A 14,911-nucleotide genomic window follows, 5' to 3' on the forward strand; every position below is an offset into this window, starting at 1 on the left:
ATGTGGGACCTTGTCGAAAGCCTTCTGAAAGTCCAGATATAACACATCCACTGGTTCTCCCTTATCCACTCTACTAGTTACATCCTCGAAAAATTCTATAAGATTCGTCAGACATGATTTACCCTTCATAAATCCATGCTGACTTTGTCCAATGATTTCACCACTTTCCAAATGTGCTGCTATCCCATCTTTAATAACTGATTCTAGCAGTTTCCCCACTACCGACGTTAGACTAACTGGTCTGTAATTCCCCGTTTTCTCTCTCCCTCCCTTTTAAAAAAGTGGTGTAACATTAGCTACCCTCCAATCCTCAGGAACTACTCCAGAATCTAAAGAGTTTTGAAAAATTATCACTAATGCATCCACTATTTCTGGGGCATTCCTTAAGTACTCTGGGATGCAGCCTATCTGGCCCTGAGGATTTATCGGCCTTTAATCCATTCAATTTACCTAACACCACTTCCCGGCTAACTTGGATTTCACTCAGTTCCTCCATTTGACCCCCGGTCCCCTGCTATTTCCGGCAGATTATTTATGTCTTCCTTAGTGAAGACAGAACCAAAGTAGTTATTCAATTGGTCTGCCATGTCCTTGTTCCCCATGATCAATTCACCCGTTTCTGACTGCAAGGGACCCACATTTGTTTTAACTTATCTTTTTCTCTTCACATATCTATAAAAGCTTTTGCAGTCAGTTTTTATGTTCCCTGCCAGTTTTCTTTCATAAATCTATTTTCCCTTTCCTATTTAAGCCATTTGTCCTCCTCTGCTGGTCTCTGAATTTCTCCCAGTCTCCTTTTTTGGCTAATTTGTACGCTTCATCTTTTGTTTTGATACTATCCCTGATTTCCCTTGTTATCCACGGATGCACTACCTTCCTTGATTTATTTTTTTGCCAAACTGGGATGAACAATTGTTGTAGTTCATCCATGCAGTCTTTAAATGCCTTCCATTGCATATCCACCGTCAACCCATTAAGAATCAATCGCCAGTCTATCTTGGCCAATTCACGTCTCATACCCTCAAAGTTACCTTTCTTTAAGTTCAGGACCCTTGTTTCTGAATTAACGATGTCACTCTCCATCCTAATGAAGAACTCAACCATATTATGGTCACTCTTGCCCAAGGGGCCACGCACAACAAGACTGCTAACTAACCCTTCCTCATTACTCAATACCCAGTCTAGAATAGCCTGCTTTCTCGTTGGTTCATATCTGCCTCCAGCACCGCCCCTGCAGTGTGTCTGGTTGTTTCTCTTGGAACTAAGTAGAATGAGAGAAGATTTAATTCTTGCACGTATAATTACAAGAGGCCTAGGCAGGATGAGAGTAAAGGGCCTGTCCCACTCGGGCGTCATTATGCATCCCAAAATTCTGGGACGCCACGCGCGATCGCGCGCCACTGCCTATGTCACCACGCACCATGCGCGCATCACGTGCGCGTTGTAATGCGTAAATGAAGTCGCGTAAATGATGTCACATAAATGACGCGCAAAAGACGCCCAAGTGGGACAGGCCCTTTAATTGTTGTCTAAACCAACAGCAACAGTTTGACAATGCTGCAGCAACTCAATGGCATCAACGACCAGTCATGTATGAATGAGATGATTAGCCAAGGCATTTACCGTGCCAGAGAACTGCTTTACCTTGAGTTGAATATGTCTTTCTTCTTGGATGCAAGCAGTTTGGAGAAAGTGCGTATCAGTTCCATGTACTTGCTGGGGGTGATGTAATAGCGCTTTCTCTTTTGCTGCCACAGCTTTTCTAAAGCAACCGAAACGCTGTTGTGAATGTCAACGCAACTATAGACCACTTTTTCCTTCAACGCCTGAAATAACAAACAATAGCCTATATCTTAGTCTGAAGCAATACCTCCACAACTATGGAGTAACAATGGGTCTGGAAATGACAGGTGATTAGAATACAAACAAATATGTCTTGCAGACGGAAGTTCAGGAAATGTTCAGTGGATCAGTCAGCATATGTGGAGAGAGAAACTGAATTCATGTTTCAGGTTGAGTTAATGAATTGGATATTCATTTTTTTTTCTAATCATATTTTTGCCCAATGGAAATGTATTTGCTTTTATTTCTGATTTCTAGCATGAGCGATGGAATCTTGTTCTAACATAGAAACAAAGAAAACCGGAGTAGGACAGGCCATTTGGCCCTTCAGTTGTTCCATCATTCAAGATGAACCTGGCTGATAACCCACATTGAGTGCATTGTGCTTCATCCTGCCCATAACCCTATACTCCTGTCATCTGCAAACCTTCTAATCATGCCTTGTACATTTTCACAAGTCACTGATAAATTGTTGATATAAATGACAATTAGTGACAGTATTTTGGGTAATTGTCATTTATATCAACAATTTATCAGTGACTTGTGAAAATGTACAAGGCATGATTAGAAGGTTTGCAGATGACAGGAGTATAGGTGGTATCATACACACTGAAGAAGGGTTTTCAAGAATTACTGCAGGATCCTGATCGGCTGAGTAAGTGGGTCGATGAATGGCAAATAGACTTTAATTCAGGTAAGTGTGTGATGTTGCATGTTGGGAAGTTCCCCTTCCTCCAAAATATTCCTTAAAACCCCCGTTTTATTTAAAAACAAGGAACTGCAGATGCTGGTTTTTGATAGACACAAAATGTTGGAGTAATTCAGCGAATCAGGCAGCATCTCTGGGAAAAATGGATAGGTGAGGTTTCAGGTCGGGATCCTTCTTCAGACTGATTGCAAGGGGGAGCGGGATTGTTTGGGTATGAAGGGATGAGTGAACCAGGGAGCTGCAGAGGGAGTGGTCTCTGCAGTGGGTGGAAAGGGGTAGAGATGGGAAGATGTGATTAGTGGTGGGATCACGATGAAGGTGATGGGATGTGTTGGATGTGGAGGCTGGTGGGTGAAAGGTGAGGCCAACTCTGTCCTTGTTGTGCCTGGGGCCGAGAGAGGGTAAGAGCAGAACTCCAGGACACAGAAGAGGCATGGATGAGGGATCCATCTGTGACAGCCACACTCACTAATGAGGGAAACCACGCTCACTAATGAATGAGAACATCATGGATGTTGCCGTATGGAGAGCTTCATCTTGTAACACATGCTGTGGAGACAGAGGAATTGAGAGTCGGGGATAGTGTCTTTGCAAGAGGCAAGGTGGGAGGAAGTGTAGTCCGGATAACTGTGGGCAGTTTGTCAATCGATAAAACTCCTCTAAAATCATTCCTCACCGGATGCTTTAACAATAAAAGTGGAAGCAATAATTGTTCATGAAGTGATATTCTCTATTAAACACTATTATTTTTTTTCCTCCATTCTTTAAGGAACCTCTCCAAATGGTTTTCTTTACTGACTCTTGCACTGCATACTCAGAACATTTTCTAGTCCCAGAACTTAATGAGCCTCACGTGAAAAGTAAAGATCACAGTGAGAAAGTTTTGTTTGAACAGTTGGTGTGAATGTATGGAACCGCTGTACGCAGACAGGTCGGAGTCATACCTCCTCGAACTCCACTTGGGAGAAGTAAATATTGGCCACCTTCAGCTGAGCTTCCTTGGGCCATTGGTTAAACCAGTCGATTGTGCAGCAGTTGATGAGGGAGGGGTTCATCCGACAGCGCAGGCGGAACATCGAGCCAGCCGCACTCAAAGCCAGTGCGATGTGCAACTTCTCCTGTACACGCTGGGAGGTGAATAAATTAACAGTCATTGAAATAAGCAGGTCATATCACAGGAAGAGCCAGAGGTAGTGACATATCATGAGTAATCGCAAGGCCAGTGTCATATAACTGGAATATCACAGACCAGTCACATCACTGGATTACCCCGGGCCAGTGTGGTATTACTGGAATATCCAGAGCCAGTGTCATGTCACTGGAATAAGCGCGTTTGGTATTCCGAAAAACGCAAGGAATCATGGGATTTGTCAAAGGTCACTCGTGATAAACATTCTCGGCAGCTGTGCTGCTGCATGTATACAGATCTGCGTTTCATCCGTTGTCAGGATCGAACCCGGGTCTCCGGCGCTGCAAGCGCTGTTGAATTGCTACTGGACCTTCCCATTCCCCTCCCGAGTGTCCCATCCCTGTCCAAGGGTGGCCAGAGATGTCCGGGGTGATCCTGGACTGACAGGGACACCGGCCGGAGCAGTGGCGGCCCAGGCTTCCAGCCAGCGTGGAGAATTAGCACTAACTCCAGCTCAACTCTGTCTGTCCCGCCGGGTTAACCAACAGCCCTAGACTGCCGGGACACCGGCTCGGGGTAGTGGGGTTGGCGCTTCTACGCGCTGGCTGCAAGCCTGGGCCGCCACTGCAACAGCTGCCGAGAATGTTTATCGACAATGACCTGCGACCTGGGCATGCGCAGTCGGAATACCGAACTCGCTTATACCCAGGGTTAGTGTCATATAACTGAAACACCCAGAACTAGTGAGACATCACTTGAACATCAGAGTAGTGACATCTCATAGGGATGGAAAGAGCCAGTGATATCTCTGGAATTACCTAGAGCCAGTGCAGTTTGGCTGGAATACTCTGAGATACCACTGGAGATACCACTGGAGTATCCATATCCAGTGATATTACTAGTATAGCCAGGGGGCAGTGAAATATCACTGAAATACCCAGGGCTAATGAGACAGCAATGGAATACTCAGGGTCAGTGAGACATCACTGATGTGCTCCGATTAAATGAGACATCACTGGAATACCCAGGGCTAATGAGACATCACTGGTCTCCAAATCTGAGGAAGGACATTATAGCCATAGAGGGAGTGCAGAGAAGGTTCACCAGACTGATTCCTGGGATGTCAGGACTGTCTTATGAAGAAAGACTGGATAGACTTGGTTTATACTCTCTAGAATTTAGGAGATTGAGAGGGGATCTTATAGAAACTTACAAAATTCTTAAGGGGTTGGACAGGCTAGATGCAGGAAGATTGCTCCCGATGTTGGGGAAGTCCAGGACAAGGGGTCACAGCTTAAGGATAAGGGGGAAATCCTTTAAAACCGAGATGAGAAGAACCTTTTTCACACAGAGAGTGGTGAATCTCTGGAACTCCCTGCCACAGAGGGTAGTCGAGGCCAGTTCATTGGCTATATTTAAGAGGGAGTTAGATGTGGCCCTTGTGGCTAAGGGGATCAGAGGGTATGGAGAGAAGGCAGGTACGGGATACTGAGTGGATGATCAGCCATGATCATATTGAATGGCGGTGCAGGCTCGAAGGGCCGAATGGCCTACTCCTGCACCTAATTTCTATGTTTCTATGTTTCTATGTCTATGAATGCCCAGGGCTAATGAGACATCACTGGAATACCCAGGGCTAATGAGACATCACTGGAATACCCAGGGCTAATGAGACATCACTGGAATACTCAGGGCTAATGAGACACCACAGGAATACCCAGGGCTAATGAGACATCACTGGAATACCCAGGGCTAATGAGACATCACTGGAATACCTAGAGCCAGTGAAGTGTACAGCCTTCCTTGATTATCACAGCCTGGGTCTACCTGCAGGAAAAAGTTGACCAGAGCCTCCTTGTTGTCAGGGATGTTGCCTTCCTTCTCATGGTTCTTCAGCTCCATGATGATGTTGTTCATCTCCTCGTTGTCAAAGAGGCCCGGCACCTGGCCCGAATTCACCATGCAGTTCAGATCCTCCAGGAATGCCTCCTGTACACAGGGAACATGTCTGACTATCAGGTCTCCAGTCAGGAATTGGTTTCACCATAGCTCCTCTATCGCCTGGTGTCATCGTGTTAAAGGGACAGCGGTGGACTTTAGCAAGGTCTTTGACAAGGTACCATGCGGTGGGCTGGTCTTGGAGGCCAGATCATGTGGAATCCATGGTGTGGATACAAAATTGGTTTGAAGGTAGTAGACACAGGGTGCTGGGACACCTAGCTTGTAACATGTGGGGTGCCACAGGGATGGATGCTGTGTCCACTTTTGTGTTTGTATTTATTGTGTTTGTATTTATACTAAACAATTTAGATGTGAATGTAGGTGCAATGTTTTGTCAGTTTGCTGATGACCCTAAAATTGGTGGGAAAGTGGGCAATGAAGAAAGTTATCTATGATAACAATTAAATCTTGATCAATTGGGCCAATAAATGGCAGATGCCGTTCAATTCAGATAAATGCAAGGTGCAGCAATTGTGGACAAAATCAGGGCAGGAACTGCACAGTAAATGGTAGGACCCTGGGGAATGTTTTAGAACAGAGAAATTTAGGGTGCAGGTACATAGTTCCATAAATATAGTGACACAGGATAACAAAGAAGGCATTTGTCATGCTTGCTTCATTGATTAGGGTATACGTTATATACAGGAGTTATACGTTATATTACAAAGACATTAGTGAGGTCACATTTGGAGTACTGTGTACAGTCTGGTCACCTTATTAGAGGAGGCATGTCTTTTAATTGGAAAGTGTGCAAATAAGTATGTTACAAGAATGTGACCGGGTCTGGTGTGTTTGACCTATAAGGAGAGACAAGATGGGCTGGATCATTTTGCTCTGGAGGTTGTGGGGTGACCGTATAAACGTGCATACAATCTTGAGGGGCATACACAAGGTGGATGGCCACAGTCTTTCCCCCAAAGTAGGAGAAGCGAAAACAAGAGGAAAATAAGTTGAAGGTGAGAGCGGAAAGATTTAAAAGAGACCTGAGGGGCAACTTTTTCCCCTCAGAAGGAGGTTTTGTATATGGAACAAGCTGCCAGAGGAGGTGGTAGAGGCAGGTACAGTTCAGTTCAGTTTAGTTTATTGTCACGTGTACCGAGGGACAGTGAAAAGCTTATGTTGTGCAATTACACCATTACAATTACAGGTACATTTACACCACTTAAAAATACAGTAGGACAGGTACATGGATTGGAGGGATATGGCCAGGTGCAGGCAAGTCGGAGTAGCTCAAAGACCTCGGCATTGAAGGCTCTGCACTCAGCTGGCTCCGTTCCTACCTTTCCAACAGATCCCACCATCTCTCTCCACAACCACACCTCTGCGACAGCCACAGTCACTCAAGGAGTTCCCCAAGGCTCCGTACTCGGCCCCCTCCTCTTCATCATCTACATCCTCCCCCTTGGTCAGATACTCCGCCACTTCAACCTGGACTTCCACTGTTACGCTGATGACACCCAGATCTACCTTGGCACCAAATCCCCCCACAACCCCCCCCCCCCCCTCTCCCATATCAACTCCTGTTGTCAGCTATAAAAACCTGGATGCAGCATAATTTCCTCAAACTCAACAGCGATAAGACAGAATTCCTCCTCATAGGCTCCAAAGCCACACTCAGCAAAATCAATAACCCCACTCTCACCATCGATGGCACCACTGTCTCCCCATCTCCCCAGGCCCGCAACCTTGGCGTGATCTTTGATTCCACCCTCTCCCTTGAGCCTCACATCCACCATGTCATTAAAACCTCCTTCTTTCATCTCCGCAACATCGCCAAACTCAGACCCTCTCTCACACCTCCCGCTGCTGAAAGACTCATCCATGCCTTCATCTCCTCCCGACTGGACTACTGCAACTCACTTCTCCTTGGCATCAGCTCCACCTACATCAACCGACTCCAACTGGTCCAGAACGCAGCCGCCCGACTCATCACCCACACCAAATCCTGGCACCACATCACTCCAGTCCTCAAACAACTTCACTGGCTTCCCATCTCCCACCGGATCAACTACAAAATCCTGATCCTCACCTACAAAGCCCTCCACCATCTGGCCCCCCCATATCTCACTGACCTCCTCTCCCCCTACCAACCCTCACGGTCCCTCAGATCCACATCAGCCGGTCTCCTCTCCATCCACAAGTCCAACCTCCGCAGTTTTGGGGACAGAGCCTTCTCCAGGGCAGCTCCCAGGCTCTGGAACTCCCTCCCCCAACTGATCCGCAATTCCGTGTCCCTCACCATCTTCCAGTCCCGCCTCAAGACCCATCTCTTCACCTCTGCCTATCCTTAGCCCCACGTCCCCTTCCCTTTTCATCTGTGCATTAATTGCCTCATATTGTGTTTTGTATTGAATTCTGTCTTTACTTTGTGTACTAGTCATGTCTCTACTATTTATTTCTTTCCCCTTACATGTTTTTCCTCTACCTGCTAAATTTTTGTAAGGTGTCCTTGAGACTCTTGAAAGGCACCCATAAATAAAATTTATTATTATTATTATTATAGCTCAGTTAGGCAACTCAGTTGGAATGTACGAGTAGGGCCGAACGGCATGTTTTCTTGCCACATGACCCTACGACAGCGGGTTGGGTTAGAAATCCCAGCTCGGAGTCACATCTATCACCTCAGAACAACGGAATCAGCAGGGACACAAACCTTTTCCTGCTTTTCTAACCTGGAGGTAGTCGGAATCGGTCAGCTGGAAGACGGTCCTAATTCCAAAAACACCTGTCTTCTTGAAGACTTGCTTCAGATCCTCCCGGAAGTCACTGTGGCTGGAGTTGTGCCTGATGGTGAGTGTGTAGAGCTCACAGTCTGCAATGTGACAGGCCAGGGTGGAAGTGGTTACCTTGCCAGTACTGTCCAAGCCAACCTGTTCCATAAAAAAAAACACAAACAGCCTAAGGCTGGTGGGGGAGAACCAAAAATTCATGTCATAGGAGCAGAATGAACCCATCGAGTACTCCGCCAATCAACCATTCAAACATTCTCCCCATAATGTTTGACACCCTTACTAATCAAAAAACTGTCAATCTCCCCTTTAAAAATACCCACAGACTTGGCCTCCACAGCTGTCTGTAGCAATGAATTCCACAGATTCACCACCCCCTAAAGAAATTCCACCTCATCTCCTTTCTAAAGGTATACCTGTAGCGGCATCTGTTGGCGTACGCAGAGATCGAACCCGGCGTTCGGAAGCTGCAGTCACGTAACTCGGGAGGGGCTGCTTGTTTTGCGTTAGTTCAGCGCTGACCACCATTGTGGCCAGACGTGTCTAGAGAACCTGTATATTGGAAACCCAACTTTTGAATAAAGATCTGTTGGAAACTTCGGTTGTCGTTCTTCAGACCGCCAAATGCCCTTAATTCTGTCCTCTAGTTCTTGAACCCCCAACTCTGGATACAAGACTCTGTGTATTCACCCTTTTGATTTTATACACCTCTATCAGATCACCCTTGCCAATGCAAATCCAAGCCTGCCTAAGTTCTCCTTATAGCTCTCCAGCAAAATCCTCATCAATCTTCTCTGCACTCTTCCCAGGTTAATGCATTCTTTGTATGGAATGGTGACCAAAACTGAACACATTACTCACTAACATCTTGTACAACTGTAACATCACATCCCAACTTCTATACTGAAAACTTTGAACGATGAAGGCCAATGTACCAAAAAGCCTCTTGATCACCCTATCTACCTGTGATGCTACTTTCAGGGAACTCACTTCTAGATCCTGCACTTCTAGATCCCTCTGCTCTACAACACTCTCCTGGGCCCTGCTATTCAACTTGAAGGTCCTGCACTGGTTTGACTCCCTAAAATGCACAGACTGAAGAAGGGTCTCGACCCGAAACGTCTCCCATTCCTTCTCTCCAGAGATGCTGCCTATCCCGCTGAGTTACTCCAATATTTTGTGTTTATCTTCGGTGTAAACCAGCATCTGCAGTTCCTTGCTACACATTTCGTCTGCTAAATGTAAGCTTTGATAGCCATATTTGCTATCACCAACTTTAGTGCCATCTGCAAACTTGCAATCATGTCTTGTACATTCTCATCCAAATCACGATATAAACCACAGACAGTGATGGGCCCAGCACCGATCACTGAGGTGCACCACTAGTTAAAGGTCTCCAGTCCGAATAATAACCTTCCACCATGTGGTCCATGAAGTCTGCTCTCTACCTAGTCGACTATCGCAGTGTGAGGGGGAGAGACACAGTGTGAGGGGGAGAGACACAGTGTGAGGGGAGAGACACAGTGTGAGGGGAGAGACACAGTGTGAGGGGAGAGACACAGTGTGAGGGGGAGAGACAGTGTGAGGGGGGAGACACAGTGTGAGCGGGAGAGACACAGTGTGAGCGGGAGAGACACAGTGTGAGCGGGAGAGACACAGTGTGAGCGGGAGAGACACAGTGTGAGGGGGGGAGAGACAGTGTGAGGGGGAGAGACACAGTGTGAGGGGGAGAGACAGTGTGAGCGGGAGAGACACAGTGTGAGGGGGGGAGAGACAGTGTGAGGGGGAGAGACAGTGTGAGGGGAGAGACACAGTGTGAGCGGGAGAGACACAGTGTGAGGGGGGAGACACAGTGTGAGCGGGAGAGACACAGTGTGAGCGGGAGAGACACAGTGTGAGGGGGGAGACACAGTGTGAGCGGGAGAGACACAGTGTGAGGGGGGGAGAGACAGTGTGAGGGGGAGAGACAGTGTGAGGGGAGAGACACAGTGTGAGCGGGAGAGACACAGTGTGAGGGGGGAGACACAGTGTGAGCGGGAGAGACACAGTGTGAGCGGGAGAGACACAGTGTGAGGGGAGAGACACAGTGTGAGCGGGAGAGACACAGTGTGAGGGGGGAGACACAGTGTGAGCGGGAGAGACACAGTGTGAGCGGGAGAGACACAGTGTGAGGGGGAGAGACAGTGTGAGGGGGGAGACACAGTGTGAGGGGGAGAGACAGTGTGAGGGGGAGAGACACAGTGTGAGGGGGAGAGACACAGTGTGAGGGGAGGAGAGACAGTGTTAGGGGGGGAGAGAGAGAGGCAGTGTGAGGGGGAGAGATACAGTGCGAGGGGAGCTGTGTACCATCATGAGGTGTCCACCCGGCAGGCTGAAGACTCGAGCAGCCCTGACAATGTGCTCCACTGCCTCTTCGAAAAACACGGGCATGGTGGCCTGGGGGAAAACACACCATTGTTACAGCCAACAAACATTGTCACTAGCGCATGATACGAACTATGCACTACAAGTCTGCACAGAATAGGAAGTATACAATGAGGGTGCTGTGTACAAGCTCTACGCTGTACAGGGACTGTGTGGAACCAGATGATACAAGGAACTGTAGATGCTGGTTTACAAACAAAAGACAGGTTTGGGTGGGAAGGGATGAGTAACCCAATGAGTTACGGAGAGAGTGGTGTCTGCAGAAGGCGAAAAGAGGTGGGGATGAGAAGATATGACTGGTGCTAGGATCACGTTGAAGGTGGCGGAAATGGCAGAAATGTCGGTGAATGATGTGTTGGAGACTGGTGGAATGAAAGCTAAGGACCAGGGAAACTATCCTTGTTCCGTATGGGGGGAGGGGGAGTGAGAGCAGAACTACGGTACACAAAGTAGATGCGGCTGAGGGATCTATCTATGACAGCAGGAGGGATACCTCATTTACTAAAGGAAGAGGCCATCTCGAATGTTGTAGAATCAAAAGCCTCACCTTGGGAGCAGATGTAGTGGATTCAGAGAAGTTGAGAGTAAGAGATAGCATCCCAGTAAGAAGCAGGGTGGGAGGAGGTGTAGTCCAGCCAACTGTGGGAAGTCAGTGGGTTTATAGGGGGGTTGCACGTAAGGTCACTGGGTCATAGGGCTCCACGCACGGAGCCGCTAAATCCAACTGGAAGACATCCGTCACTTCCTGTATATGTTGTTAATGCTAGAAACGTGTACTTTCCTACCTGTTAAAATCCGCCAAAATGTTGAATTTTTGCGCTGATAAAAATTGTGGGAGTCGGGGTAAGTGTGAGAGACATCTATCCAACTTTAGAATTCCAAACGTGAAGTGAAATGAAGGTATAGAGAAGCGAGAACTGAAGGGACTACAGCAGCTAAAGTGCTTGGTAAACATTGAAAATATTGGGAATTATCGCGTTTGCTCACTGCATTTCGTCAACAGCAAGGCATTATTTGTGCTTTTTCTTGATTCCTTTGGTATCTAAAAATTCTCAGAAGTGATAAATCTGGCTGTAAATGTTTCTTCAGATGCGTTTTCATTTTGTATGTAAAAACCCACGAGAACCATGGGCGATTAAAAAAATTACAGCCAGATTTATCACTTCTGAAAATTTCTTGAAACCAAACTTTCTTGAAACCAAAGGAATCAAGAAAAAACACAAATAATGTCAGTTGATGAAATGCAGTGAGCAAACGGCCAATGTTCGCCAAGCACTCTGGCTGCTGTTGTCCCTTCAGCCCTCGCTTCTATCTGCCGTCATTTCTCCTCACTTTTGGAATTCTGGAGTAGGCTAAATGTCTCTCACGCTTATCCCGATTTCCATAATAATTGACAATTTTGGCGGGTTTTAACGGGCCCGCTACGCTGGAAACAATGGTAAGTGACTACCTGCAGTTCATCGCGTGTAATCCATTTGGAGTAGCGTAGCAACAGTACGGGTCATGGGTCGTGACCCGACTGCCGTGAAACCTCCCTATAGTAGATGTCAGTCGATTGTCGGTCTCCCATGATAGAGACAGAGAGATCAAGAAAGGGGAGAGAGGTATCAGAGATTATCTAAGAGAATTTGAGGGCAGTGGAAATTAGTGGTAATGTCAAATAAATCATCGAGTTCTTCACAGGTGCAGGATGCCGCCCTGTTGCAATTGTCGATGTAGCTGAGAAAGAGTTGGGGGAAGGTGTAAGTAGGGATAGTCTTTCCAGGTGAGACAGAGGTTCACGTGCACCTCCTCTAACCTCAACTGCTGCATTTGGTTTTCCCAACGTGGCCTCCTAATATCAACAATACCTAGCGTAGACTCAGTGACCCTTTCGCCAAACACTTGCAATCGGGGCCCCCTCCCCTTCCACCTATATTCCTTCCTCTGGCTTCACAATTCACCTCTCATCTATCCTTATCTAACACGCTTTGGCCTTTCACCTTTGGCCTTTGTCCAACCGTCTGCCTATCCAACCCCCCTCACCTGTATCCACCAAGCTTTCTCCTGTCCCTCTCTTCCCGCTTTCAGGCCCCCCTCCCACCACAATCAGTTTGAAGAAGGATCCAACCCAAAATGTCACCTATCCATGTTCTTTGGAGATGCTGCCTGAGTTACTCCAGCACCATGTGTCTTTTTTGGTAAACCAGCATTGTTCCTTGCGTCATCCTATTCCACACAGTCTCTGGGCAGTGTAGACCCTGTACTGCACAGCACCTGTGTAGGATCTATATAGTACAGGGACTGTGTGGACTAGGGTCTATACTGTAGAGGGAATGTGTTGATCAGGATCTCCACAGCAAGGGTCTCAGAGTGGGGTGGGGGAGAGGGGTTCCAGCCTGCTGTTGGCAGAGTGTGGCTGTGCTTGGCACCTTCTCCCTGTCCTGCTGAGTGCAGACAGAGGGTGTTGACGTTCCATCCCTCACCTTCATGTTTCCTGTGTTGTGCCTCAGGTGGTATTGCTCCAAGACATTTTCCAAGTTCTTCATGTCCATAATTCGACGGTAGACTCTAGCTTTGCTTGGAACTAGGAACTCCATGAAATCGCCAAAGAGAAAGCAGCTGCCAATCAGCTCGGCAGGGCTCCACTTGCTCTGTTGGAATGAAAGCATAACAATGTTGGAACGGACATGAGACTCACTGACCTAATACTGAGCTAGATAAAACCACATGGGAAATAGATAGGGTGAATGCACATTGTATTTACCCTAGGATTGGGGAATCAAGAATTAGAAGCCAAATGCTTAAAGTGAGAGGTGAAAGATTTAATAGGAACCTATAGTGCAATTTATTCACACAAAAGGTAGTGGCTATATTGGACAAGCTGCCTGAGGAAGTATTTGAGTCAGGTAAAATAATAATATTTAAAAGACATTTGGACACACAAATGGATAGGAAAGGTTTAGAGAGATCTAGGTCAAATGTGGTTGTGGGATGAGATGGGACATCTTGGTCGGCATAAGGTGTGCAGTTGCTCGCATGTATTTGGTTTCTTCTTGAAGAATGGGAGATGAACTCACTTTTCAAAGTACAAAGTGCTTATGAGGCTTGACGGGGTAGAAGTGGAGTTGATGTTTCTCCTGGCTGGGGTACCTAGAACTGGTGGTCAAGGAAGACGTTGGTCATTCGACTGATATGAGGAGAAATATCTTCAATCAGAGGGTAGTAAATCTTTGGAATTCCCTACCCAAGAGGGTTGTGGAGGTTAAGTTGCTGGATGCCTAGGAACTTGATACTGTCGACCATCTCCACAGCAACTCCATTGATGAGGACAGGGCTGTGTTTAACCCCTCATTTCCTTAGGTTAACAACCAACCCTTATTTTGTTGGCATTAAAGGCTAGGTGGTTGTTTTGATACTATGATGCAAAGTTCTCAATCTTTTTCCTGCACTCCACCACATCATCGTTGCTGTTCCAGCTAACAACAGTGTTATCGTTGGCAAACTTAAAGATTGAGTTGGTGCTATTCTTTGCTACATAATCATGTGTTTAAAGGGAATAGAGTAGGGGATTGAGCACACAGCCCTGAGGAGCACCAGTGTTGAGAATCAGAGTGGAGGAATTGCTATGATCAATTCCAACCAACTGAGGTCTGCGGTCAGGAAGTCCAGAAGTCAGTTGCAGATGGAGGCTTCAAAGCCAAGGTCTAGAAGTTTAGAGATGAGCGTATTCGGTATTATGGCATTGCAGGCTGAGCTGTGGTCAATGAGCAGCACCCTGATATAGATGTTCTCATTGTCAAGGTGATCCAGAGCTAAATATAATAGAATGGTGATGGCATCCTCCTTGCGCCTATTATTTTACTGTAAGCAAATTGCAAGCGGAAAGAAGATCTCATTGAAACTTATAAAATTCTTGCATGGCTATCAGGTTGGATGTAGGAAGGATTCTTCCCCTGACAGTTTCAGAATAAGGTCTTGGCCATTTCTGACTGAGATGAAGAGAAATGTCTTTGTTCACAAGGTTGTAAACCTTTAGAACTCAAAGCCCTGGGGACTGAGGAGGCTCAAATGTCGAGTTCTTACAAAGCAGTGATT

The 14,911-nt window shown here is 46.8% G+C and overlaps 1 protein-coding gene across 1 annotated transcript in view; it reads right to left on the bottom strand.

The window, feature by feature from the left end:
* Nucleotides 1-14,911, bottom strand: part of dnah14 (dynein axonemal heavy chain 14) — a 435,381-nt gene that overhangs the window by 91,175 nt on the left and 329,295 nt on the right. The window contains 6 exon segments of the mRNA XM_033020484.1: nt 1,645-1,817; nt 3,475-3,678; nt 5,508-5,669; nt 8,354-8,551; nt 10,757-10,846; nt 13,300-13,467. Coding sequence (XP_032876375.1) covers nt 1,645-1,817; nt 3,475-3,678; nt 5,508-5,669; nt 8,354-8,551; nt 10,757-10,846; nt 13,300-13,467 — 995 coding nt within the window.

The sequence above is a fragment of the Amblyraja radiata genome, chromosome 5, assembly GCF_010909765.2.
Source record: "Amblyraja radiata isolate CabotCenter1 chromosome 5, sAmbRad1.1.pri, whole genome shotgun sequence".
NCBI lineage: Eukaryota > Metazoa > Chordata > Chondrichthyes > Rajiformes > Rajidae > Amblyraja > Amblyraja radiata.